This window comes from Mustela putorius, unplaced genomic scaffold (assembly GCF_011764305.1).
Source record: "Mustela putorius furo isolate JIRA1106 unplaced genomic scaffold, ASM1176430v1.1 tig00003962_pilon_pilon_pilon, whole genome shotgun sequence".
Lineage (NCBI taxonomy): Eukaryota > Metazoa > Chordata > Mammalia > Carnivora > Mustelidae > Mustela > Mustela putorius.
In genome coordinates, this window is record NW_025422106.1 from 21,331,553 (window position 1) to 21,357,267 (window position 25,715).

At 53.2% G+C, this 25,715-nt stretch overlaps 1 protein-coding gene across 15 annotated transcripts in view; it reads right to left on the reverse strand.

Moving 5' to 3' along the window:
• The window catches only part of MYO18A (myosin XVIIIA), a 94,037-nt gene that overhangs the window by 68,092 nt on the left and 230 nt on the right, over positions 1 to 25,715 (reverse strand). For 13 of the 15 annotated variants that reach the window (XM_045070279.1, XM_045070277.1, XM_045070278.1 and 10 more), the window contains exon 2: positions 13,696 to 14,773. In XM_045070279.1, coding sequence (XP_044926214.1) covers positions 13,696 to 14,694 — 999 coding nt within the window. In that variant the 5' untranslated portion in view covers positions 14,695 to 14,773. Of the gene's footprint in view, positions 1 to 13,695; positions 14,774 to 22,417; positions 23,337 to 25,715 lie in introns of those variants that run through there. The other 2 variants (XM_013053520.2, XM_045070267.1) reach the window with 2 other exon arrangements.

A 25,715-nucleotide genomic window follows, 5' to 3' on the forward strand; every position in this document is an offset into this window, starting at 1 on the left:
AGGAATGTCAGATGGAGGCTGACTTCAGGAGATAGCTTGAAAAAGTACTGAGCCTGGCATTCTACCTAACATCTTAAAAGAATACTGCTCTGACCCTATTTGTCTTTCTAGTTCCTCTTTAAATTAAAATTCCTTTAAAAAGGTCTAGAAACAGTCTCCACATATGAACACTTATCGTATAGTGCTTGTATTATTACTAATTTGCAATGTTAAAATGTCATCAGTACAACTCCTTATTTAGGGACGTTAGGGGGCATGCATTCTTTCGAGGAGGTGGTGAAAAGTGCAAGCCCAGCCTGGGCCCAGACACTCAGGCCCTTGCGGCAGGCCAGTGGGAGCCCGGGCCGCGCTTCCTGGCCCCGCCCACCAGCCGACAGACGCAGGGGCGGGGCCAGCTCCCGCACACGCGCAGTGCGCTCGGAGCTACAGGACGCACCCGCCCTGCAGCGCCTCCGGAGCCCGGCAGAGGGCGGCCGCCCCCTTCTCGCCAGCCCGGCTGCCTTAGCCGCGGGATTTCACCTCCGTCCAGGCCACGCCCCCAAGAGGCGTCCCCCGGGAGCTCCAGACCAAGGGGGCTGCCGCGGCAAGATGGCCTCTCGCTTTATCCTGGAAGGGTACAGCGAGAAGGGGCAGCGTTGAGCTCGGCGCTGCCTTTGTTTTAATCGCCGGTCCATCCCCCCAACCGCCCCTGCATATAGTGGGCACTCAATAAATGCTTATTGATGGAATAAAAGGGATGAATGAACGACTATGTGAATAAATATAAGACTCCGGGGACGCTTTATTCCTGTGGGCTGGGAGGAGGTCTGGGAGTAGCAGTCTAGGAAAGTCAGGGAGAGAGGGTCGCCCCAGATCACTGCCTTCACTACCACTGAGGCATAGTGCTCGGCACGCCCCCAGCGCCTGCCTTAGCACACCCAAGGTTTTGCTCACAGGCACAGAGCCCAAGTGGTGACATCTGGGTTCGTCCTCTCTGCTAAGACTAGCAGTCTGTCCCCTCAGAGTGAGATCGTGGCTGCCTGCAGAGACCACTCCAGTAGGCCTGCTGCTCCCCGAAGACGCTCAGCTGCGGGGGATTTCCTCATGGCCCCTGGGGATTTCCAAACTGCCTCTGCTTAGCCAAACTCCCACAAGGCCCAAAACCAAGGGTGGCTGGTCTTGACAACATCCTCCAGACCCCTGCCCAAATCCCACCCAGACTTGGTTCACTTCTGAGTCTACCAAATGTACCGCATACACAATATTCCCATCCCCAACCCCCTCTGGCAGACATGAGAATAAGCATAATGAACTATTGTTCTCTTTTTCACATAAATGACAACTGTTTTCTATTTCCAGGGAAGAAAAAAAGGAAAGCCAGTTTAAGGGTCAGCCATACAAATTTAAATAAAACCTCAGTAAGGTCTTTGCGGGTGTGAGAGCTGGAAATCCAAGGTGCTTATTCTCTGAGTCAGGGAGCTGCTTTAGACAAGCCTCGGGTTCCTCCAAACACTGGGCACTCAGTACATGTTTGAGGATCTGTGTGTTCGCCTCTGGAGGCTCTGGTTGGACCTATTTCTAGAACCCTTTCAAGTGAAAATAAATCGCAAACTCAGCCTCCATAGAAGTAGGAAGGATGAAGCCAAAGCTTCTCCTTTTCCTACGAGCCTACCACCTCCACATTAACAGCCTTGGCCAAAGCCACTGGGGCATGTGAGCACCTGTGTGTTACAAGGCTGGGCAGAAAACATGCTTGGCAAGGTGGGGAAACACTGCCCCAGATGTGGTGGCGCACGGCCAGGGACCTGTTGGCCCTGGGGCATCAGGATTCCAGAGTTGAAGTGTAGAAATTGCCAGAGAGGAGGAGGCTTCCTTCCTGAGAGGAAGGGAAAATGACACCAACCCCAGCCTCACCAGGGGCACTCCAAGAGGACAGAATCCTTCAAGAACATCCCACCATTTTTTTTCTGGGAGCTATCTGGAGTTGCACTGTGCAGCAGGCAATAGCCATGTCTGGCTACTTAAGTTTAATCGAAACAATGGGCATACTTCGGATTAAATTAAAACAAATTAAAAAAATAAGATTTAGTTCCTCAGTCATGCCAGCCACATGTCAAGTGCTCAGTAGCCACATATGGCTAATGGCTACCAAGTTGGAAAGGAGAGACTATGGAACATTTCCGTCTTGGCAGAACGTCCTACTGGACAGCTCTGATCCAGAGAGTCCTCTTTTCAGTGGGCCCTGGTCAGCCTTGCCAAAGACTCCCTCAGGTGTTGCCCTTGGCCCCTGCTGTTCTCTCCCACCCCCTGCCCCCGAGTCTGCTGAGGCTCCCGTCTCCTTGTGCCTTGCCTTGACCCCTAAGGCCTCAGAAAGACCTGGGGGAGGGGGACACCATTGAGCCACAGTTGAACAACTAGCCAGGGAGCAGAAGCCAGATGCAGAGGGGCTATAAAAGGCAAAGCTGAATGGAAGCCAGCCCCCACTCCAAGGCATCCCAGGCCTGGGAGAAAGCCCCTTAGTGCCACACAATTGTTCCTTGTTTCTGCAGCATCTCTGGACCAGGCATGGGTAAGACATCTGGAATGTAGTGGCCTGAGGGCTTCCCCACACCACGGGCTGCCGGACTCATCTGATGTTAGGGCTCCCAGAGAGAGACGTCCCAGCAGAACCCTGAACTGTCAAGGGCAAATAAGGCCCATAAAGCCTTATTCTGAGCAGCATGCCAGGAATTCTGCCCATGGGGCAAATGGGGACTGCAACTGGCCACCTCCCTGCGTCACTAGCTAGATGAACCAAATGAGGAAGAGGGGGAGGAGGGCATGGTGGAGCAAGGACTTCAGGGCACACTCGCCATGCTAGAGAGGCAGAAACAAGCTTCCCCAGCCCAGGATCCATGGAGGAATAAGCGAACAGAAAGTACACAGATCTGACAGCTACTAGTTTCTGCTGGGTGCTTCATATGAAAGGTTTTGCCACAGGATTTAGAAAATCCAAGTGGGAGTGTCTGGGCAAGCTCATATGTAAAGCAGAGAACAGGCCCAGGAATGGGTATGGTCGGGACTGCCTCTCTGTTCTGGCCTCAGCTCCTGCTTAGCCCTAATCCAGAAGCAAGACAGGCATGAAGAAACAAAAGACGTTGTAGAGAGACCACGAAAAAGTAGTGTCTTTTCCACTGGAAAACAAGTAGGGAGAAAGAAGTCAAGAACCCGAAGGGAGGGAGTCATCGGAAAAGGAGCACAATTTTAAGGATGCATCGAACTACAGACTAGTATGGACAAACCTCTGAGGCCATCATGCGGCCCTGAGTAAACACGGGGACCAACCTGGGTCTTATTTCCCTGTCTTTACCCAGAGGGCCCTTTGGGGAAAAGCATCATTCGAGGGACAATTGTAAACTGTGCTGCACTGCCCCCTAAGCCCGCCCCCCACCAGCAGCAGAGCTGAGTCATTAGCAGGCCTGTGGCATTCCTGGGCAGATGGCCCATCAAGTTCTCAGGCACCAAGTACCTCCCAGCACCTTACAGACAGATTAAGGATGAGGGTAATGCCATTCTAAGTGATTCGCGGGTATTGATTCATTTAATGTTTAAAACCACCTTATAAGAAAGTATTATTATTATTTTATGATGAGGAAAGGTAAACACAGAGAAATTAAATTATTTGCCCAAGGTCACACAGCTAGGAAGCAGCAGAGTCAGGATTTGAACCCAGGAGTCCAGCTCCGGCGTCCATGTTGTACCCAATATACCCCAATGTACTAATAACACCACCATCTGCATTCTTCCGAATTGTAGGCCTTTTCCCCTGTGCTGCCTGCCGCCTCCTCCTCCTCCCTGAATGAGCTGAAATCAGTTCCTACAGCCAAAACCAGCCCTTCCATCCAACTTCATATTTGCCAAGCATCTGTTTCTATAGCAACAATAAAATCTACAGCTTGGGGATTTTCGAAGAGAATGAGTAGGGAGGGAGAAGAGGGGACCCTTTATGACATGGGTCCCTCTTTTAAAGGCACAGGAAAGAGACCTGAGAACTGATGTGTTAATAAGGTAGATGCAAGGCCCTTGCTGGGAGCCAGAAAACTCTGCCATGCCCTGCCCTGGAGACCACATCCTCTGGTCTGGAGAGAGAAGGGGAAGGCCGGTTAGAAGAATTTGAAGCCAGCGGCAGAAATTCTTTGGAAGAGTCTGAGAGAAAAAGACACCTGGCTTAAATTTTGTAGGATAGGGGTGTGTGTGTGTGTGTGTGTGTGTGTGTGTGTGTGTATGTACATGCATGTGTGTCCCAAGCCATTTCCAAACTGGGTATCCTGTCCCAGAGCCTGGCTCTGAGCTACAGGTAAATGCCAGGTAGTGATGGCCAGTGGCAGGGAGCAATAAAGAAACTCTAGAAGAGATACACAGACAGGTACCAGACAGGTACCTGCATGCCTGTGGGGGGTGGTGGACCTCCTGCCAGAGAGGATTAGAGTACCCTGGGTGGGGTGGTCAGGTAGGTGCCCCTCACCTTCGCCACACCTAGGCCTCATTCTAGCCTGCCACCCCCAACCTTATTTAAATAAGAGAACACCCGTCAGGGTCCAGAATTCCTGAGGTCAGGATCAGGATCACGGCAGGCCGCCTGTGCGAAGGGGAGCTGGAATGTTTGCTGGTCGCTTGATTCTAGGAAGACAGCTCACAGCAGTCCCCCAGGCTTCCCAGGGGTAGGCCCAGTTTCCCTTCAGCATCAATTGAACTTGCTGCATGGCCAAGAAAAATGGGGACTCGCTCTTACCGGGTACCTGTGCCCTTTAGCTAACCTAGGCCCCCTGAAGGGGAAGATCCCAGGCCATGCCAGGCCCAGCACAAGCTGAATCCCCAATGCCCTAAAACCACAGGCTTCCCCAGCCTCGACAGCTTCAAGGATGGCAAGCTAGATGATGCTAGCCACTCGCGGGGGAAACCTTCTACTGTTCTAAGCCAGCTTCTGTAGTGGGCTCCACAACTAGACCAACCCATGGATGAGAGAGGCGGGGGCTGGGAGAGGCAGGACGAGGGCTCCCAGCAGGAAGAACCGACAGGGAGACGGTATCAGACCCTGGAAGGCGCTGCTGGGATCTGCAGACATGTTCTCCATGATGAGATGGGGCTGGGCACGAAACGGGGTGTCACAGAGTCATGACCATCTCATGCTGCCTGACAGTGCCATCACTGCTTGGCCTCTAGCCCATGCCACCCTGGGCTGATATTGATCCCTCTGCAGATGTCTTCTGTTCTGGGGAAAACACAGGCCTCCTGGTCACAGGGATGGCATCTTCAGCCTTTCTCCTCCACGGAACCCAAAGGGTGACATGGGGCTGGCACTCCCCACGGCCTCTGACATCCAACCTCGATTGCGCTAAGGTTCTGGGGCCACTTACATCTGGCCTTCCTACAGCCCAGAGCCATGCCCCCCACTGCCCACTCCATCTCCTAGCCCTCTTCTGCCCAGCACCAGGGGCAGCCTCCGTCTTACCGCCAGGAAAAGGAGCCTAGGAGGCACCCTGTGAGAGACCCCCCTCCCTGTGGGTACCCTGTACCCACAGGGCCTGGCAGTGAGAGAAGCTGGGGAGGGAGAGAGGAAGTGAGTCAGCTCCTTGCAGAAATGGGAGTGGAAGGGAGGGGCCAGCGGAACTGAGATCAAGGGGCAAAGGGCACAGAGGCAGGAAAGGGTCACTCAGAGAGGGAACCAGGCCCTGGAGACATGATAAGGGTGACTAACTCTCCAGGGCCACCTCCTGCCCAGGCTGGGTAGCCCCCACAGGCCAGAGAACTTGGGTCTGGCAGCCACAGCCCCACCTGAGGATGGAATCCAAGGTAGCTCCCCTTCCTGACTCACTCACCCAGGGAGGAAGTGAGGCTTGTGGGATATGGCCAGTCATGTTCTTTCCTCCCCAAGGGGGAGTTTCTGGTGCCCAAGGCCTCCCATTGCCTCTCCTGAGCTCCAGGTTCCACCTGACCCAGTGGAGAGACAGATATTTGCATTTCCCGTGGAGGGTGGGAGTGGGGCCTTGGCTCCAAGAGCAGAGCTGGTGGGGTGGCCTAGAATGGACCCTGGCCCTATCTGGCAGCCAAATGCCCATGTGGGAGCTGTCCCCAGGCTCCAGCTGGAATCTGTTGCTCTGACAGGGAAAAATCCTTGCTGTGAAAATTCCCAGCCTGCTGACATTCCAGCATGCAGGCAGAGTGGGAAAAGCAGCCGAAGGAGAGAGGGAGCCATGAGCCCTGCTGGGCCACATCCTCCCCCTCAGAGACCTGCAGCTAGGATGCCAAGGACATTGCTCCCAGGTCCCCTGGTCTGCACACTATATGACCCCCGTAAAACCCCAAATCTGCTACTCATCCAAGCCCAGAGCCTTTCCAAAAACACCAATGCGGGGCCAGGAGGCAGACCATCCTGCAACCTGCTCCTGGATGCCTAGAGTCCCTGTCTCCTCCATTCCTGTGGGGGCTGCTGAGTGCCCAGGGACAGAAGAAGTGGAGTCCGGGGGTGAAGGTGGGACAGGTACCATGGACAAGTCACCAAGGCGAGTCAGGGTGGGCGGGGCGGAGTGGGGGAAAGGGTTCTAGGAACCCAAACTGAGGTAAATGAGGAAAACCATGCAGAGAGAATGGGAAACCAGTTCCTGAGCACAGAACCATCTTCTTTCCTTCAACAAACATCCCACAACTCTCACGAAGCCCTTCTGCACTGGAGAAATGAGGTGACTAACGAACAACAATCTTGATGACTGTAATGAAGGAGAAGGAGGTGACCACTCAGAGGGTCAGGGAAGGCTTCCCTGAGGAAATGACATTCAAACCGGGGCCAGCGCCTATGAGGGCAAGAGGATGGGCGAAGAAAAGCATGACATACATAAGTAACAGCAGGGACTCCATGGTAGAAGCCAATGAGAACTCTTTGTTACATACCCACCACCTGCGAGGCCCTCTGCCACTTGAAATGAATACCTAATTTAAGTTTGCACGAGGCCCGTGCTCACCTTTCCCCCACAGTGCACCCTAGGAAGCAAGAGTGTGCAGCCCCCGTGGGACAGGAGAGGACCTGTCTTCCATCAGAGGTGACGCTCTGGGGGGGTCCCGCCACCCCAAAGTACTGCAGATGTCCATATTAATGTGTCAGTAAGGGCCAAACGGGCCAGCATCCCAGTCCCTCTCCCAGCTCCCACCCGATGTAATCCCACTGCTGCCGTGTGGGCTCGCTTCCTCTGGCTAAACTTCTGGAAGGACAGTCTCACCATCCTGTAGTTCACAATCCACAGAGTAACAGCAAGAATGGCCAGTCACTCCTCGCTTCCCTCCCCTTCTGGAGGCGAGGCCTATAGAGGCCAAGAGGACATAGGCCTGGGCTGGCTGGTGGATTTATAAGGATACGCAGATACTGTGTTCCCCTGCCCCATACATCGCACTCATGAAGGGCAAGGAGCTGATATCCTAAATTCAACTCCCAACAAGGGACTTTAAATCGCCTTGAAACCTTTGGCCACAGACTTATCCTTAACCGCTTGGTGATCTGGTATCCTCGTCTGTGAAATAAAGATGATTGCATGACCTGCTGCAAAGGGTTGTTGAGCACTTTAAATGAGTTAGTATGTGTAAAACAGCTAGAGAGGTGCCTGACAGAGTGAACACTGGCCACCATCCTCATCCCAGCTGTCCCCTCTCATGACCGACCCCCAGGGCATTGCTGTTCTGGGGAATCTTTACCAGATCAGTTAATCACCACCTGGGAAGACGACCGTGCCATGCGCTGCCTTCCCCTGGGACGAACACCCTACCTGCTTCCCTGCCTGCCCACACCCCCCCCCCCCAAGTCAGTGCAAAGCGGCTGGGCTAAGCCATGCTGGGGGAAGACTGTTGCGCCCTGATTCTGAGAAACTCATAGCGGGAGATCAATGCAGCCAGAGTGGGGACCCAGGTCTGAGGAAATAGTTTCCCAACTAAACTAGAGCCAACAGCTGAAAACATGAGCTTTGCTGACACTGTCCCCTGTATTTAACAGAACAGAAGTGGCTGCCAAACACCACGCAGGGCTTTGAACTAGGCTCTCCCCCCAGCTCCTCCCTTCTCCCCCAACCAAACTGCACAGCAGGAGGTGGGAGGCCATGAAGACTCCACTCCTTCCCAGCGCCTATCTGGCACGGGTGGGCGCCCACAGTGCTACTGGAAGCCTGGGGCACATCCATCTGCACTGCTCAGGACTGACAATGGAAGCGCCAGGCAGCCCCAGCAGGCGGGGGGGGGGGGGGGGGAGGAGCCCCCTCCCCAGCTGGGTCACTGGCCCCCTACCCCCACTGACACTACTCTCCACCTCCAGCTAAGGCAAACGAGGAGAGCCCAGCAGCTCAGTGGTGTTGGGGTGGCGGGGAGCGCTGCTGGCAGGCAGACCGCGTGCTTGTGGTTTCTGGGAAACGCTGTAGCGATCTGCAGCATTTTTAAAATACTTGTGTTCCCACCCGCCACACGCCCCCCTTCACCCCACTCCTCACCCACCCCCAGTCTGGGTGTTTGCATATCTGGTATTTTCCAGAACCATTTCAACGTAAATAAGAGATTAGAAGGGAGCAGAAGACCCGGTGGCCAGGGGGTAGCACGATGGGCCCCAGGGAGGGGTGTGGCCGGGGGGGGGGGGACGGTGCTGTGGCCAGGGCTGGATGGGGCCAGTGTGGGCCACCTCAAACCGAGGCCCTGCCCCCACACCAGGGCGCCAAGCGGTGCTGGCGAAAACAACCAATGACCATGACGTGTACCCACACCCAGCTCAATGCGGCCTGGGCACTATGCCCACCACCCACGGACTGGGTGGCCAGGGCACTCTGGGGCTGTAGTTCATCTGGCAGCTCGTCAGGAAGAAGGCAGAATGTGCCTCTGAGAAAGAAAGAAGACCTAGCAGAATAGATATGACCCTGTCCACCAGGTTATCCTGTTGGTCCCATGCATCCCACTAATCCAGGATAGATAACTGCCAAAATGCTCCCAAAGACCTTTCACCCATCAGCTCTCCAGCCACCTCATCACCAAAAGAATTGAGTCTGGGTTCTACTCTGAGGCCCCAAGCCAGAGCTCTCACATGGCAAGACTGATGGCAGACGTGCCTAAAGCTTTGGCACAAAATGAAGAATTTTTTGTTTCAATCAAGCAAACAAACAAACAAACAAACAAAAAAACCCCAAACCCCTCCAAGGATCATCTGGAGTGACTCTAGGAACAGAGGTGTTCTAGAACACTGAGCCCAGGCAGTATCAGGCAGCAACACCATGACCAGAAGCCCCAGGGACAGCCCATGGGCCTGGCAGACCTGGGCCAGGACGATTTTCTGTCTTCCCTTGGTACCCTCCTCCTGAAAGTCCCTGGCGGTCAGGGGACGAGGTTGGTGATACTCATACAGCTTCTGCCCAAGGGTTTAGGGCTTCCTGGCAGAGGGACACCTGCCGTTCTCCCGGATGCAGGCAACCCCGACCTGCCAGTCACCTTTCAGGCCATTGATTTCCATCGGTAAGCCTGAGATGCTGGAAAAATCTAGGGAGCACCCAGCATCCCAGCTCTTCCTTCAGCTGGGTGTTTCTGAGGATGGGGCTACTGGGAAAGGGTTGGAACAGAAGCATCATGAGTTCCCCTTAGAAAGAAAACCTTACCAGGAACAAAGACAGGAAAGCACATCAGGATGGGTTAACTAAGGAAGCAGCAAAATTACCTTCCCTTGATGGCTTCAGAAACCAGGCAGGGGGAAAGGTACTAACCATCATCCTAGGCATTTACTACCTCCCAAAATCTATGGAAGGTGGTTTACACATGTCTATGTAAGCAAACCAGGTGACTGGTTTACAGACATGAGAACCTCTTAAGGAACCTCGTAGCCCTAGAACCTTTGAGTAGAAACTCCACAGTCCAAGCGGAGAAGAAATCATATCACAGATCTCTGGGAAATGCCTGACAGCTCCATACAGAGCCCGAGGAAGCAGGCCTGACTGCAGGGGGCAGGTGCCTTGTTGGAAATCCCCACCTCACCCCTCCCACCACAACTTTGGAATCTCAGGGAAGCAGCCCTTTCTGGGTGGAGCCCTCTTGGGGGCTAGCTCCCCTGGCTCTTGGTGGCAGAGGGACAGTGACATCAGCTGGGGGTAAGCAGGTGGGCTTTTCGGAGCTTGGCAGGAACATCCTACATCCCTGCTCCCTGCAATGGGTCCACTGAGGATACAAACAGAAGGGTGCAGCTCTCCACCCTCCCGGGCCCTCATCCTTCTCAGTGGGCCCTTGACTTTCCCACTCAGATTCATGGAGCAGGAGAAAAGAATTTTGATCCAGCTGGGGTTTTCAGATCCTTGTCGGTACCAACACTCTCTTTCATCTCGCCAGACTCGGGGAATGCTTTGCCTTTAGACAATTTAAGAGTAACTGATCCAAAACCAAATACCCTAAAACACTTTCCCTGAGGAGCCAAGGGAGGAACTCAGCATCCTCCTCCAAAGCTGACAGCCCATTTGGCTCTCCTCACCTCTCTCCCCCACACCAGTCAGTCACGTCCGAAATCCCTCTCCATCGCCACTGCCCTACCCGAGTGCGGGCCTCCATCCCACTAGGATGACAGTGACAGGGCCCTCACTATTTTCCCCATGGCTGCTCTCGCTACACCCAAAAGCATTCTCCACAGAGATTTTCTAAGATCTGTTCCCACCACTTCCTGATTAAAGAGCTTCTCACCCTTCGGTTGAAGTTCACATTCCCTAGGCTAGTTCACAAGGGCCTTTGTTGGCCTGTCCCCTGCCTGCTGCTTCTGCTGCTTCTCTCAATCCTCATTCCCCATGCACTGTCCCCCAGCTTTATCCCCCCCCCCCCCACCAACCTCTAGGCCTTGGTATGTGTCTCTCACAGCCTTCCCCTTCCTCCTGCCTCCCCTGCATTCATCTCCCACCCAGATGGCAGCTTTCCCTGGGATCACTCCCAAGACTGGTCTTCCGGTCCCTCCTCTGTGCTCCCTGGGACCCCGTACTGGCCCCTGTTGGGGAGCTTCTCAAACAACACTGACATCCGCTGCTACTTGACCGTCTCTTCCGCTAGACCGTGAGTTCTGAGGGGCCTGGGGCTACATGCGGCTTGCTGCTGGCTCCCCAGATCTAGCTCACCGTGGGTGCTCAGCGCATGTCTGTTTAACGAGTGGAGGGGAAGACTAGATGGGGGGAGAAGAGCTGTGTGTCCCAGGCCTGCTGAGGGATCTCTATCAGGGCTCCATGTCTATCCCCCTGCTGTGGCTCACCCCTACTCCCAGTGGAACCTTGCTGGCAGCTACAGGGACACACGGAGGTGTGAGCCAACCATTCTTGTGAGAAGGAAACCCGAGGGGCTGTCTTTCCCTGGGGCCTTCTGAACAGGCCATGGAGAGGAGCCATGACGCCTGGTCTCCATCTGTGTGCAGAGAGAGAACAGATGGCCAGCCGGTTCCCTCGGAGCTCCCTGGGGACGGGCCATGTGTGGACACCGTTGATGGATGGCGTGACGGGCAGGGTGGCCGCCGGGAGCCGTCCTCGCGGGGCCAGAGTTGTCAGAGTACCCCACCCAGGAGCCTCAGGGAAGTGGGAAGACTCTTCTTGGCATGGAGCTGAGCTTAGAACGGCTGCCAAGGAAAGGAGCCGGAGCGGGAGTGGGAGGAAGAAGAGGAGACGGAGGAGGAGGAGGAGAGCCACCGTGGTGGCCGCGGCACTCCCACACCAGCTCCCGGTCTGTCCCGGGAGGCCAGGAAGCCGGGCCCGCTCTGCTCCTCCCTGCGGTGGCCTGAGTCCCCGCCACCTGCCAGGGAGGGACAGATGCAGGGCTTCCTTAGCCCTGTGCTTCTCACTGTCCTCTCACATGGTTCTCAGAGACTCATGAGGTTGGAGTTTGTTGTGTGGCCCCTGCCGGATTCCCCTAGGCATCAGCCTGGGGAAGAAGTCCTCTAGGCACCGCTGGGCTTGCCCCACAGGGGCTGAAGCAAGCCAGCATCTCAGGGATACCAGCTCCGGCGGTACTGGGGAATCTACTGGGGCCTCCGAAGCCGAAACACCCCCTTCCCCAGGGATGGGGGAGTAGCCGCTCATTGGAAAGGGAGAGCGGCTGAGAAATACGAGATGCCAAGATGATCCCTAGGCTATAAAGAGAAAACAAAATAGCATCTGGGATGCCAGGCCCAGGGCCCCACAGAGGCCTGTGCTGTGGTTCAACAGGGAACTGGCAACAACCCCCCCAGGCGATTCATTCTTGAAGAAGAAAATTCCATCTGTTAAAAATAACGTCCGCCTGGGAGAAAGAAGACAGACATGGTATGGGCTCTGGTTCTAGGATAAAGCCCACTCCCGCCACACTGTGGTTCCCTGAGCTCAGTCTAGTCCGGTGACTGGCACACAGTACATGCTCTGTGTGAGTTTCTGGAATGAATGAGTCCAGGTCCTTCCCTGGTTCCCACAATAGGCTCCCTCCCACTCACTATCCCTTACTGACTAGCAAAACTGCCTGAGCTCTGCTGGGCCCAGGATAAAGGAAGGTCTGGAACCCACCTCCTGTGCTTCCTGCCAGACTCTGACCCAGCCGCTCCCAGGCCCTCCAGGCCCTCCATGCTGCTCAGCTGAGCTGCCATCTGAGTATCTGCTTCCCCTCCCGGGGAGAAAGCTCGCATCAGGACTCTGACTGCTTCCTTAGCATTTCCTCCTACTTCTGACTTTGACCCATCTGGTCGGTCACTTAGTGCTGACAGGTCCTGGCCAGGCTGTGCACTGGACCAGATCTGGGCAATCCTAAAGCCCACAGCTGGGAGACAGGGATGGCCAGAGGCCAACCTGTCATTCCTGTTCTGTCTCCAGTGGAACATTCCAAACTGATACATAGCTACTCTATTGAAAGACCCCTGGGGTTAGAGATCACTGTCCCCGTGGAGACCGTCTCATACATAGACTAAATCTTTTCTGCTCCTGTGTCACCCCCTCCACTGCTGTTTTGTGTGGGCCAGATAAAGGCTGGGGTCTCGGGGACACTCAGGTCATACTATTTCTGTGGGCTTGATACCTGTTATGTTTCTGGGGTATTTTCTTCCTCCAGGAGAGGTAATAAAGACTCTTAGAACCCAGGTGATCTGTATAAATCAGGTCCAGTCACTCCCCTGCTTCAAACTCCACAAAGGTCCCATTTCATTGGGACAAAAATCTAAATTCTTATCATGACTTACAAGGTCCTTCATGATCTGGCCTCTACTTGTCTCTGTAACCTACTTCCTATTCAGCTCCTCATTCAAGGGCAAGAGGAAACCTGAAGTCATCTTACCCAAGAGCTCGCAGAACAGCTGCACAGCCTAGATGTTCCAAGACAGCCCTGATTTGAAATAAGTCATCTTTTTCTTTCAAGTCTAATGCCCAAAGATGGGACTCCTCTCTTTTTGTCCAGATGCTGGGCTGGACTAGTAGTCCAGACTATCTCTCATCTGAAGTGACCCATGTGAGCCTCCGTGCCCTGATTTAGGGCTCAGGAAACAAGGTGCCCAAAGCCTTCACCCTTGTCTCCTGAAGCCTATATCCCCATGGACCAACCCGTGCTAAGGTGGTTCCACCCTGCAGGCCAGGTAAGTTGTCACTGGGGCCAAGAAGTGGCACAACTTCACAGCTCCTGAGTACCCCAGTCATCCACCCAAGTACAGTTCCCAATCCTGGCTCCAGCCCAGCTGCACAGGGGAACACTCACATCAGCTGGCTCCCTGCGGGGTCTGTCGCCGCTCCGCAGCCAGCTCCGGCTCAGCTCACTGAGCTCCGGGATGGGTTGCACCTTGAGCCGCACGCTGTCCCCAGACTGCCGGATCATCTCCACGATCTCGTCCCTGGACTTGCTCTCCACGTTGTGCCCGTTAATCTCCACCAACCGGTCACCTGGCACCAACCCCAGGGCCAGGTCCTTGGCGCCCGCGCCGGGCTCAGCAAAGTGAACCACCCTCCGGTAGACCTGGCCCTCGGGACCCCGATCCAGCATGGTCGTGCGGCGCAGGGAGAAGCCGAAGTCTCCAGTGGGCCTCCGCTGCAGCTCCAGCTCCCGGAGGGCGGGTGGTGGCAAGGGCACCACGGGGGGCAAGCGCAGGTCAGCTGGGAACCTTTTCGTCACCAGCTCCGGGACCCGTGACCGGGGCCCTGGCCGAGTGAGGCCAGAGCCAGGATGCTGCACCAGCTGTCCCTCGAGGGTCCTCACCTCCACCTGCGGGGATGGGGCAGCAGAGTGTTCGGAAGGGGTGGAGGTCTCTGAGGCACTCTCATCCCGGCTCCGCTGGGAGAAGGAGAAGCGCTTGACGATCATCTGTGAGTTCTGCTTGGCCAGGGAGCCGAACTTGGCCGCCCGCTGCAGCACCGAGCCCCGGAAGCTGCCTTCCTCGCCCTTGAGGTCATCGCTTGAGCTGGCGGTGCTCAGGTGGCCCGAGTCCAGGATGACGCTGCCCCTGTTGCTGTCGGAGTCGATGTCAGTCAGGTGCAGGTCAGAGCCGCTGGCCACCTTGATGGGGATGGGGTTGGAGATTTCCAAGCGTGTCTTGGACTCACGTTTGGAGGAGCGGTTCAGGTTGAAGAAGCCGCGACGCAGGCTCATCTCCTCGAGGCTCCTCAGCTCCGCGGCCGACATCCGCTCCTTCTTCTCCTTCTTCTCCTTCTTCTCCTTCCGCCCACCATCTTTGTCCTTGTCTTTCTTCATTAGGTTAAACATGGTGGGGTGTTGCTTTCGGGGGGGCACCCCCGGAGGATTACGGGTGCTTAGCACAGGGTGCTTGTACCCCACCTTGCTGCTGCAAACAGAAGTGGAGAGAGAGAGAGAGAAAGAGAGAGAGAGAGGGAGATGTTATTTGCACAGAGCCTGTTCCCGTGTCTCTAGTCCAGACAAGGTGAACTAATGAGCACAGCTCCCCCTCGCCGACAGCAGGCTCACTCTGTGCCAGGTGCTTGGCTTGATACAATACGGTCTCTGTTAAGTTAATCCTCACAGCACTGCTACGAGAAGGTCTGCGATTACCCCCATTTTACAAATAAGAAAACTTGAGGTTTTGATAAGGGTTGTAAAAATGCAAACTCCAGAGCCTGTCATCGCCTTTTATCCCTGATAGGTGTGCACCGAGGTGGCTCCCAGAGCTCGGACCTCCTGGCAGGACGGTGCCATCAAGCCGACCTGGGGCCTGAGTCAAGATTCAACACAAAGGAAGAAGGAAAGGGACACAAAAGCCGCCTTAGCCACTGCCTGACAGAGAAGCTCAGAGCACCAACCCTTATGTTGTGATTTCCAGCTGCTGGGCGCGTGACCCACACTCATTTGAGCCTCGCAGCCTCCCCGCAAGGCAGGTATCATTATCTCTACAAATGAGAAAACAGGGTGCAGAAAATTAAGTATATGTTAGCTGTCACCTGGCTAGTTGGCGGCAAATACAGTTTTCTCTCTGGGCCCATGGCGCCCCAAGTGAAGCAGGGAGGGAAGGGGAAGTTCCAGACTGGACGGAGGACAGACAGCTGAGAGGTGGGGGGTTGGGTCTGCTGGATAAACAGGATCCTGAAAAACTCATATCCTTTTCCCCAGACCAACAACTAAATATAGCCTTGGGAAGAAAGTTGTGGCAGCCCAAGAGACAAGCCAGCTCCCGGACACCTGCACCCACGGTGGGCACCCGACTCGGGACAGGACTGAGAAAGACCTGGTGGGGGTGGAGTTGCAAGGTAGGGAACACGTTCTAACCAGCCGGGAACAAGGAGTAGAAGTAGGCCATACCATCTAATTAGAAATTAAGTACAATTTTTTTCTTTCTCCAAGAAGGCCTCCCCCTCCGATTTCCAGACACATGACCAACGAGCTCACTTCTTCCAGGAATAACCTTCTGTGAGGCCCTGGAGAGGCCTTTCCTGTCTGTGTACCCCACCGCCACGACCAAGCAAGGCCCTCCAGGCTCCCCAACCTACTGAGAGGGACCCCTAGCCCTGATACAATGCCTAGGGGAACATCAAGGCCAGGAACTCCCAAGGGTGCTGGTGGCTCTGGCTAATTGCCTCCTCCCTGCCCAGCACCCTGACCCATGAGGTTCCTGAGCGATCGATGTATCCTTCCCAGAGCAGCGCTCATCACAGAAATATGATTCAAGTCCCAGGTGTGACTTAAAATTTCCTAGCAGCCACACTAAAAATGGTAAGAAGAAAAAAGCTAAGAAGAAAAGGTAAGAAGTATATCATTAGCTTTAATGATATACTTTCATATAAATATATCCAAGACAATGTCATGTAATCTACATGAAAATTATCAAGATATTTTACATTCTCTTTTCCATAAGAAGGCTGCAATGTCCCATGTAATTTCTACACTCAGAGCACATCTTAATTCAGAATAACTACATTTCAAGTATTCAACAGCTACTGGTTATTGAACTGGGCAGTGAATTCTAGAAAAATCTTTAATTGCAGAGCATATCCAAAGAGGTGGGGAATCTGGCCCAGTTACTAGCTCCCTGTGGGCCTAACAGGCACCCCTTGATCCCCTGACCTATTTCTACCTAGTAGAACAAAGTTCCCTCTGGACTTTTTGGTTCAAAATGCTCCATACACATAGTACCTGGAAGAGGTAGGAAGACAGGAAGTCTGGGGCCCTGGAAGTGCGAAGCCAGGGGCAGCCCTGTCCAGCTGAGTCTGGGCTGATTTAGGGTGGGGGGGGGCTACCCTCTTCAGGGCTCTATTTTGACCTGGGGAGTCTTTCTCTCTCTTTTCTCCTGAATACTGATGGGGTGGGGCACAGACCTACCATATAACAGAATGTGGGATCTTCTGGTGGTCACTGCCTCCACCCAACACTACCCACACTGTCTTAAAAGGCTGATTTAGGGGCGCCTGGGTGGCTCAGTTGCTAAAGCATCCGACTCTTGATTTCGGCTCAGGTCATGATCTCAGGGTTGTGGGAGGAGTCCCGTGTCAGGTTCCAGGCTCAGCATGGAGAGTGCTTAAAATTTTCTTTCTTCCCCTCCCTCTACCTACCCCACCCCCACGCTCTCTCTCTCTCTAAAAAAAAGACTGATTTAGAAGATGGCTCCAAAGACACCCATGTGGGAAATGAAGAAAGAAACCCACCTTGGGGACTGGAAGGGGACAAATGTGTCCACTGGCCTCAGCTTCAGCCCAACCATGAGAACCCAACTGCCTACCCACGCTATCCCAGCAAGACACCTCTTTTGGTCTTCAATTCTTACTCTGTAATCCTTACCCAATCTTGACTCTCTGCTGGGTGGGGACTAGACATCTGAGCAGTATCAACGGACAACAGGCCCCAGAATTCTAGAATTTTGGGGCTGGAAAGGTCCCTGAGAAGTAATTTCATGGAAATCCCTGTCTTGGCAAAAGCTTGCCCCTCACTGCCATTGTGATGGATAGGAAGCGCACACAGTCAGCCCTAGAATAGCAGTATGGGGGCGGCGGTAACCACTGGCCAGGAAGGTTAGCGGTTTTGCTATCTAGGCCCAGATCTGCCAACAGATCACTAGGGGACCTTCAGCCTGTCACTTTGCTCAAGGCTGGACAGGATGACCTAGGTCTCTTCTAGCTCGAAAATTCCAACTATCTAAGTCTCTTGTGGACACAGGTTGTTTATTAACTTGCTGCCGAAGTTACCCCTCTCATCCCAACCCTGGAGCCTCTGGAGATTGAGTCCATTTCAGGCCTCCCCTCAGCACCCCTGTCCTGCCAAAGTCATGCACACGGCTCCCAAGGTACCCCTTACCCACTGTCATCCCTACAACTGCCTGGCTGTGGCCTGGGTTTTCTCCTGTGCCACCTATCTAGAGCCACCTGCGACCTCCCTGTCCAGGGTCAGACCCCTGGTACAGGAACTGCTGCTCCTCTGTTCCTTGGAGCCGACTCTGCGGGACCCTGGGGCTCTGTCACCTTCTTGTAGACCTTGGACTTTTTAGCATCTCTTGTCCCCGGGCCCAAAGACTCCAGCAGGGATGATATCAGCACCTTCCCATTCTTCATTCTGGGCTCCCCTTCATCTCTTACCCTGTCCCATGAAGGGAACCTTACAGTTTTCTGACCTCCTTCTCTGGCTTTTTCCCCTGAGCCTATTCCAGGGGGCCTTTCCTAATTTTACGTGGAGGAAAGGTATGCATATAAGTTAGGGTCTGTACCTACATCATTGTGACCTCACTGCTCCCCAAATCACTGCAAAGTATAATCTACTTGGTCAACTCAGAGGCCTTAGTATGTTAAGACAGAAAGTGTCTTGAGGGGGGTGCCTGGGTGGCTCAGTGGGTTAAAGCCTCTGCCTTCGGCTCGGGTCATGGTTCCAGGGTCCTGGGATCGAGCCCCACATTGGGCTCTCTGCTCAGCATGGAGCCTGCTTCCCTTCCTTTCCTCTCTCTGCCTGCCTTTCTGCCTACTTGTGATCTCTGTCTATCAAATAAATAAATAAAACCTTAAAAAAAAAAAGAAAGAAAGAAAGAAAGAAAGCATCTTGAGGGCAAGGACCACTTGACTCCAATACGCACCGACCAGTTCATCAATCAGAGAAACAATTTACATATTCATACAATGGAATACTACACAGCAAGCAAAAGGAAGCAATCACTGATCCACACAACAGGGATGAATCTCAAAAACAGGGAGTCAAATGACAGCAAAAGAAGGCTTTGACAACAGAGTACATACTAGTATAGTACTATTAATATGAAGTTCTAGTACAGATGGTCCCTGACTTACAATGGTTCGACTTACCAATTTTTTGACTTGACGCTACACGTGTGAAAGCAATTTGCACTCAATAAAACTCATTCTTCACATTTTGAATTTGGATCTTGTCCTGATGTAGCGATATGCAGTGAGAGGCTCCCTAGGGATGCTGGGGAGTGGCAGCAAGACGCAGCTCCCAGGCAGCCATGTGATCACAGGGGTAAACAAATGAAATGCTGACAGCCATTCTGTACCCGTGCTGTACCATTCTGTCTTCACTTTCAGCACAGTGTGCAAGCAATTACATGAGATAGTCAATACTTGATCATAACATAGGCTTTGTGCTAGATGATTCGGCCCAACTGTAGCCTGATGAAGGTGTTCTGAACACATTTCAGGGAGGGTAGGCTAACCTAAATTTGGTAGGTTAGGTGGATTAAATGCATTCTCAACTTATGGTATTTTCAAGTTACGATGGGTTTATCAGGAAGGAGGTAAAGCCACTGTAAGCCACAGATGTGGATAGATAAAAATAAGCTATGGTGAAAAAAAATCAGAACACTGATTACCTCTGGATGCTGAGGAAGGGGGTAGGGGTAGGAATTGCCTGGAAAAGAGCATGAGGGAACTTTCTGGAGTGATGTTCATATTACCTTAATTATCTTGATAGGGATTTGGATTGACAGGTGTATACATTTGCCAACAGTTATCAAATAGCATGCATAAGATCTGTGCATTTCAGGGACGCCTGGGTGGCTGAATAGGTTAAGCTTCTGCCTTTGGCTCAGGTCATGATCCCAGGATTCTGGGGTGGAGCCCCACTTCCAGCTCCCTGCTCAGCAGAGAACCTGCTTCTCCCTCTCCCTGCTGCTCTACATGTGCTCTGTATCTCTCTGTCAAATAAATAAATAAAAATCTTAAAAAAAAGATTTGTGCATCTTATTATGTGAAGTATTCACTCAAAAGAAAAAAGAACTGTAAACAAACACTGAAGTCTGCTTAATGATATGTATACTAAAGTATTTGAGGCAAGATATGCTGGTCTGGGCGGTTCCATTGGTTAAGTGTCTGACTCTTGATTTTGGCTCAGGTCATGATCTCAGGGTTGTGGGATGGAGCCCTGTGTCCAGGTCATGTCCCTGGTCCAGTGTGGAGCCTGCTTGAGATTTTCTCTCTCCCTTTGCCTCTCCCCCGCCTCAAAAAATAAATTCAATAAATAAAGATAAGTGAAACTCAAGAAAGGCTTCAGATGTCAGGTAGCAAACCTAGGACCAAATCCAGGGTAATAGCTATGCAATCTTGGGAAAGCCACTTCACACCTCTGTGCCTCTGTTTTCCCATTTGTAAAATGGGGTAATAACAGCACCTACCACATACGGCATGGGAACTGAATGAAATTGGTCTATAAGCCCTCCAGATAACCCCAGCCCAGAGTAGGCCCTCAAGAACAGTACCTAATCACAGCAGGACACATTTTTATCATCTAAATGGAATGACAAACAGCATAAGGTCCACAAAGTGTGCACCTCAGCCCAAGTGTGACTAGAATAAATCCACACATAAACCTTAATGCTGGACAGAGCCTTTGTATATGGAAAAAAGTACGGCCCAAAGAGGTGAAGGCAATCCCGTGAGCACATGGCCAAGCCAGAGCACACTGGTTCAAGTTCAGAGGGCCCAGGTAACTACTGCCAAGACTAAGTACAGGCAATTCATAGCTGTTGAAATACAAATGGCCAACAGACACGAACAGATTTTCAGCCTCAGTCTTATCTGCACACACATGAAAGAACACAGAGGTATACTGCTGTTCACTTAACAGTTTAGTAAAAACCACCATTATTAGTAACATCAATCAAATAGAAGATAGGAAGCAGGGTAGTTCATGTGTTTATTGGGAGTATAAATTGGTGTAGGGAGGGCAAGTTGGGGGTATCTGTGAAAATATTTTAATGTACATATTCTAGGCAATTCCACATACAGGACCTCGACAGATATGTTCACACAAGAAACATGGCTCATCTTTGCATCATTGTTTGCAACTGTAAAATTCTGTCAATATAAAGGTCTGTCACTGGAGGAAGAGCTAAATTATAGAACTGGGCAGTTATTAAAAAGAATGAAGGAGGGGTGCCTGGGTGCTTCAGTCGTTAGGCACCTGCCTTCTGCTCAGGTCATGATCCCATGGTCCTGAGTTTGAGCCCTGAAGCAGGAAGCCTGCTTCTATCTCTCCCACTCTCCCTGCTTATGTTCCCTCTCTCACTTGTGTCTCTGTCAAATAAGTAAAATCTTTTAAAAAAAATTTTAAAAAAAGAATTAAGGAGATCTGTATACACCCACCTGGAAAGACTCAATACTATACTGTTAAGTGAAAAAACCCAAGTTTTCAGATAATATTTAATTTTTAAAACCATATATTTTAAAAACTATGTTTATGTGTGCACATATATGTATGTGCATTATGTATTATGTATATGCAATATTTGCATATGCATAGAAAAATGTATGCTTTTGGGAAGAGACAGATTTTAGAAGAGTCAAAGCAGATTGGTGTTTCATCTGTATTGTTCTATTTTTTTACAATGAGAATATTTAGCTAGTGTGTGTGTGTGTGTGTGTGTGTGTGTGTGTATCTAGGCCTAGGGACTTTAGATAGTGGGATTATATATAACATTTCTTCTACTTTTCTGTATGCTCTTTATTTCCTACAGAAAAAAAATTTATATTTATATTAAATTGTATCATGTAATATAATGTTATATATAAATCTATCATAAATATGTATCATATGTACCCATATATATATAATATCCATTACATAATTTTGTCTGGGGTTTTCGTGCAGTTGGAGCAAACGGGGAATACCTCTTTATCGTTTTATCTAATAGACTTCCTAGGAATTAAACCTTTTCCCAGAATATGTTAATTTTGCTATTTTTAAAGATTAAAAAGAAGGGCAGACAAAGAAAAAAAGAAAAGCTTGACAATCCATTTAGCGTGAGAACTGTGAACCAAGTTTGCAATGGGCAGGTTCAAGGCTTGCCATCTCATGCCTCGGAAAAGTTTCAGTGACTTGGGGGACTTGGTTAAAATAGATCTCACTAGTGTCTTGTGGCTTTAAGAGGGGACAGATTTAAATGGGTCACCCTGCAGCTGGCAAAGTAGAAACCCCAGGAAATGGAAACTATAACGTTAGAATCCCAAGACAAGGCGCCCAGACTTGGCTGCTGTGGGTGGACACTAAAAAGGGTCAGTCCCCCACTCCCCACTCCCAGACCACACTCATAAATAAATACAAAGGAAATACTTTCCCAAGAGAGCCGGCCTCTCTCCCTTGGCCTCTGACCTCCCTAAGCGGCCGTTTCCTACAGCCCAGAGGCCTTTTTCGGCGCCAGTCCCGCAAGGAGGATTGCAAAGACAACCCGGCGGGGCTCGCGCGGCACCTGACCCGCCCCGGCGGCGGGGCAGGGCGAGTGGGGAGCCGCCTCCACCGAGTAGCGCAGGGTGACGCCGGCCGCTGCCACCGAGCCTCTTCCCGACCGGTCGCGCTAAGAGCTCCGCAGCGCCCCGTGACTCACTGCCAGGTCACACGGAGCTTATCGGGCTCCAGGTGTGCTCGGTCCGACTGCACGCTTCTCACATGACATCAGTCCGCCCGCCGGCTCCCGCTCCCGCTCCCTCGGAAACCGCGGCGCCGAGCATTTCCAGGCAGCCGCAGGCCCGCGGTGCCTCCCGCCGCTTACCGTCTCCCCCGGAACACAGGGATCCCGCAGGCCCCGGGAGGAACGACAGCGGCAGACGTGCCAGCGGCGCGGCCGAGTGCTCCGCTGCTCCTCTAGGTGCACCTCCTCGGCTTCCCGCGGGGTTTGCCGCAGCCGGCTGGGCGCTGAACTCCGGGAACACCACTCCCCCCTCCCTTCTGTGTGACCTTGAGCAAGTCCTTTCCCCTCTGTAGGCCTCAGCTATTTCAACTATAAAATCTCCGTGGGCCTGAGACTTCACACTTGGCCGCAAGCGTTGCCTTTGCTGGAGACTTAACTCTGTTCAACTCTAAATTGCAAAGGTTCTAATCCTGCTCTGCCTGTGCTTGCTGTGTGACCTTGAGCCCATCATCCAACATCTCTGAATCTCCGAGAATAATATAAAGAATCCCTTGTAAGTTATGGTAAAGTGCCTGGCAGAGAGAAAGGGCCCTGGGCCCTGTAAAAACCTCAGTCCACAGTTTAAAGTCCTGCCTGACTGTAAGCTCTTTGAACCATCAAGGGAATATGGATAATTTACAAGCCACACAGGTCCCACCTCAAGGAAAGGGAGGTGGGGAGAGGAGTGGAGGCTTTCCAGTTCTGCTCCCCGCCCCTCCTAATCCTAACCTATGGTGATAGAGGTGGGGGCAGAGTGAGCAGATCCTCAAGCACCCACGAGCCTGACCCAAAGTAGAACTTCAAAGCTCCATCAAGCCTCCCAGCCCCAGTTCTGGGGGAACCACTCTCATAACCTTGAACCTTTAAACTATGCTAGGCTTAGAGCCCCTCAGCTTTACCCACCACACTCAGGAGAGGCCTGGGATGAGACCTGGGGCCCAGAGCCACCAGCAGGACCAGCTCACAGGACCCGGGTGATGGAGGTCCAGTCCATGGTGTCCACTTCAGGTGAGGGTGTCTGGTGGTGGGGGGTGGAGGGGTGGGGGGAGTACAGATCTCAGGTTTGAAGGAACCAGAACCACCCTGCTGCTCTGGAGACCTGTGACACACCAAGTGTGGATCATGGTTTCCTGAATTCCAGCAACTCCCTGCTCCACCCGAGCTGGGTGGATTCTCCTTTTCACGCTAGCCTCACTTCTGCCCCACCCAGTCCACCTTCGGGGACCTGCCTCTGGGGGACCCTGAATGTTTCAGGCCCAATTTCTGAAGACACATGCACCCCTTCATGAGCAGCCTGGAGTTGGGCTGTTGAAGGGGGCTCCAGGCTCCAGGCTGGCTTCCCTGGGCTGCCAGGGAGTGAGGCTGAGGGACCGGGCAGGAAAGTCAGGAAGGGCACAATCCACAGTGAGGACTTCTGAGGAGAGCCTGGGGCACCTGGGGAAGCCTTCAGGCACACACCCTGGCACCTGAGCCAGGCTTGGAGAGCGTAAACAAACTAGATTCTCAGAGCTGCCAGGCACCAGGTCATCAATAGTTCAAAGTTCAAAGCTTTCAAAGGAAGTGACCACCAGCGCTCTATCCCACCCACCCCCACCTGCGACCCTTCTCATTGTCCTAACCCTCCAACACAATAGCTTCCCTGTCACCTTCCTGAAATCGAGGCCCCTGCCCCAGCACACCAATGTCCCCAACCCCAAATGGACAAGCACACCCCAGGCTATATATAATTAGCCATGACCAGCAACCAGGAGGATGTTTCCTGGAAAACCCTCATCACAAAAGGACAGAGGGGAAGCTGAGGAGGTGGCAGGCCACTGACAAAGAGCCAGTGAGGTCTGTCAGGAAGCCAGAGACCTCAGGAGAGCAACTTTCAATATCCCCAAATAGAAAGTAGCTTCTGAACCAAAAGGGTGGGGAAAGTTAGACAAGGCCTGGCCCATTGCCATGACAACAGGAAACCAACCTGCCCAAGAAAAGGGCTCCAGATCTCATAAGCACATGGAAAGGCAGCCTGACTGCTTGGATTCAACGTCTGGCTAAGCAATCTCACTCTTTACCTGCTGGTTGACCTTCCCTCCCTTCCAGCACAGACACACTGCATTCGTACTTCCGACAGTTCACTCTCTTTGGGGGGATTTACAAGGCCTCCTCAGCACTACACATGCCAGGTACTCCAAAGACAAATGAGCCCACACAAACCAGCCTGAATCACTCGCCAGGTGAAGGGCGGGAGGGAATCTGATTCCATAATTTGGGGGGTCCATCTGAGGGCAGGAAGGCACTAGGCAGGAGAGCCCCTCCCAGGAAGCATTGTCCTGGGGCCTCTCTACAAAACACAAACCAAGAGGACACTGCCAAACACATGCCCCATGGGCCAAGTGACCAGGCAAAAGGAGCACCACTTAAAAAACATACTGTCTGCCTTCCTCCAACCCCATCCTGCCCCCCCACCCCCACCCCCGTTCATTCTGGCTGGCAGCCTTTCTAACTAATCAGCAGGACACATGTGCCTTGCAAAAGGGTGACATCCCCATTCCCCCCTCCCTTCCCCCAACAAAGCCCCATGTGTGGTATGTCCCTGCAGGCCTTATCTCAGCCAGGAACAAGACCCACTCCTCACCATGCTTGGTACCAAGCAGCACCCGTTCCCCACCCAAACACGGGGATGGGGGAGCAGCTAACCTTACCACCTCCCTCTTCCCATTGGCGAAATAACTGGCATGACAGGTTAGTAGGGCGGGGCGTCCGGGCAGTCGCTCCCAGAGGCCTGGGGCAGGCTGTCCGACCTTCCCACACACACCCCACCCCTTTGCAGGGAAAGGTGAGGTGAGCAACCAGGCACCGGGGACAGCCAGCACTCCCTAGTCTCCAAAGCCTACCATTCGCTCACCCCATCTTCTATCTCCGGGGAGGGGGTCTGGGGAAGCGGGGTCTCCATTGTTTTGCCAGCTGTCTAGCAGCTGCTCCTTTGAGAGGGAGCCCGCAGTCGGCCTGGCAGTGAAAGGGTGAAGGCCGCTGGGTGGGATAAAGGGCTCGGTGGAGGTACTCGCCTTCCCCGCTGCTTCGCTCAGAGCCTCCCTCGCTCGCTCGGTTTGGGGGACCTGGGCCTGCCCCCGAGAAGCCCCCTATACCGGAGGCTGCAGCCTTCACCCGGCAGCTCTGGGCCACCTGGGCTCCCCCAAGCCCTCAATTCCGCCCCCCCCCAACCCGAAGGCCACTCTGCCCTGCCTCCGCGCGCCCCGAGCCGACCAAAGGGGCCAGAGCTCCCCTCCCCGCCCCTCCCGGTCGGTTCCCCGTTCCAGGGCGCCGAGCCCCGCCGCGCAGCCGGGGACCGGAGCCGGGAGTCCGGGCCGCCGCTTCCAGGGGACAGTGGGGGAGGAGGAGCCGGCGGGCCCCGCCG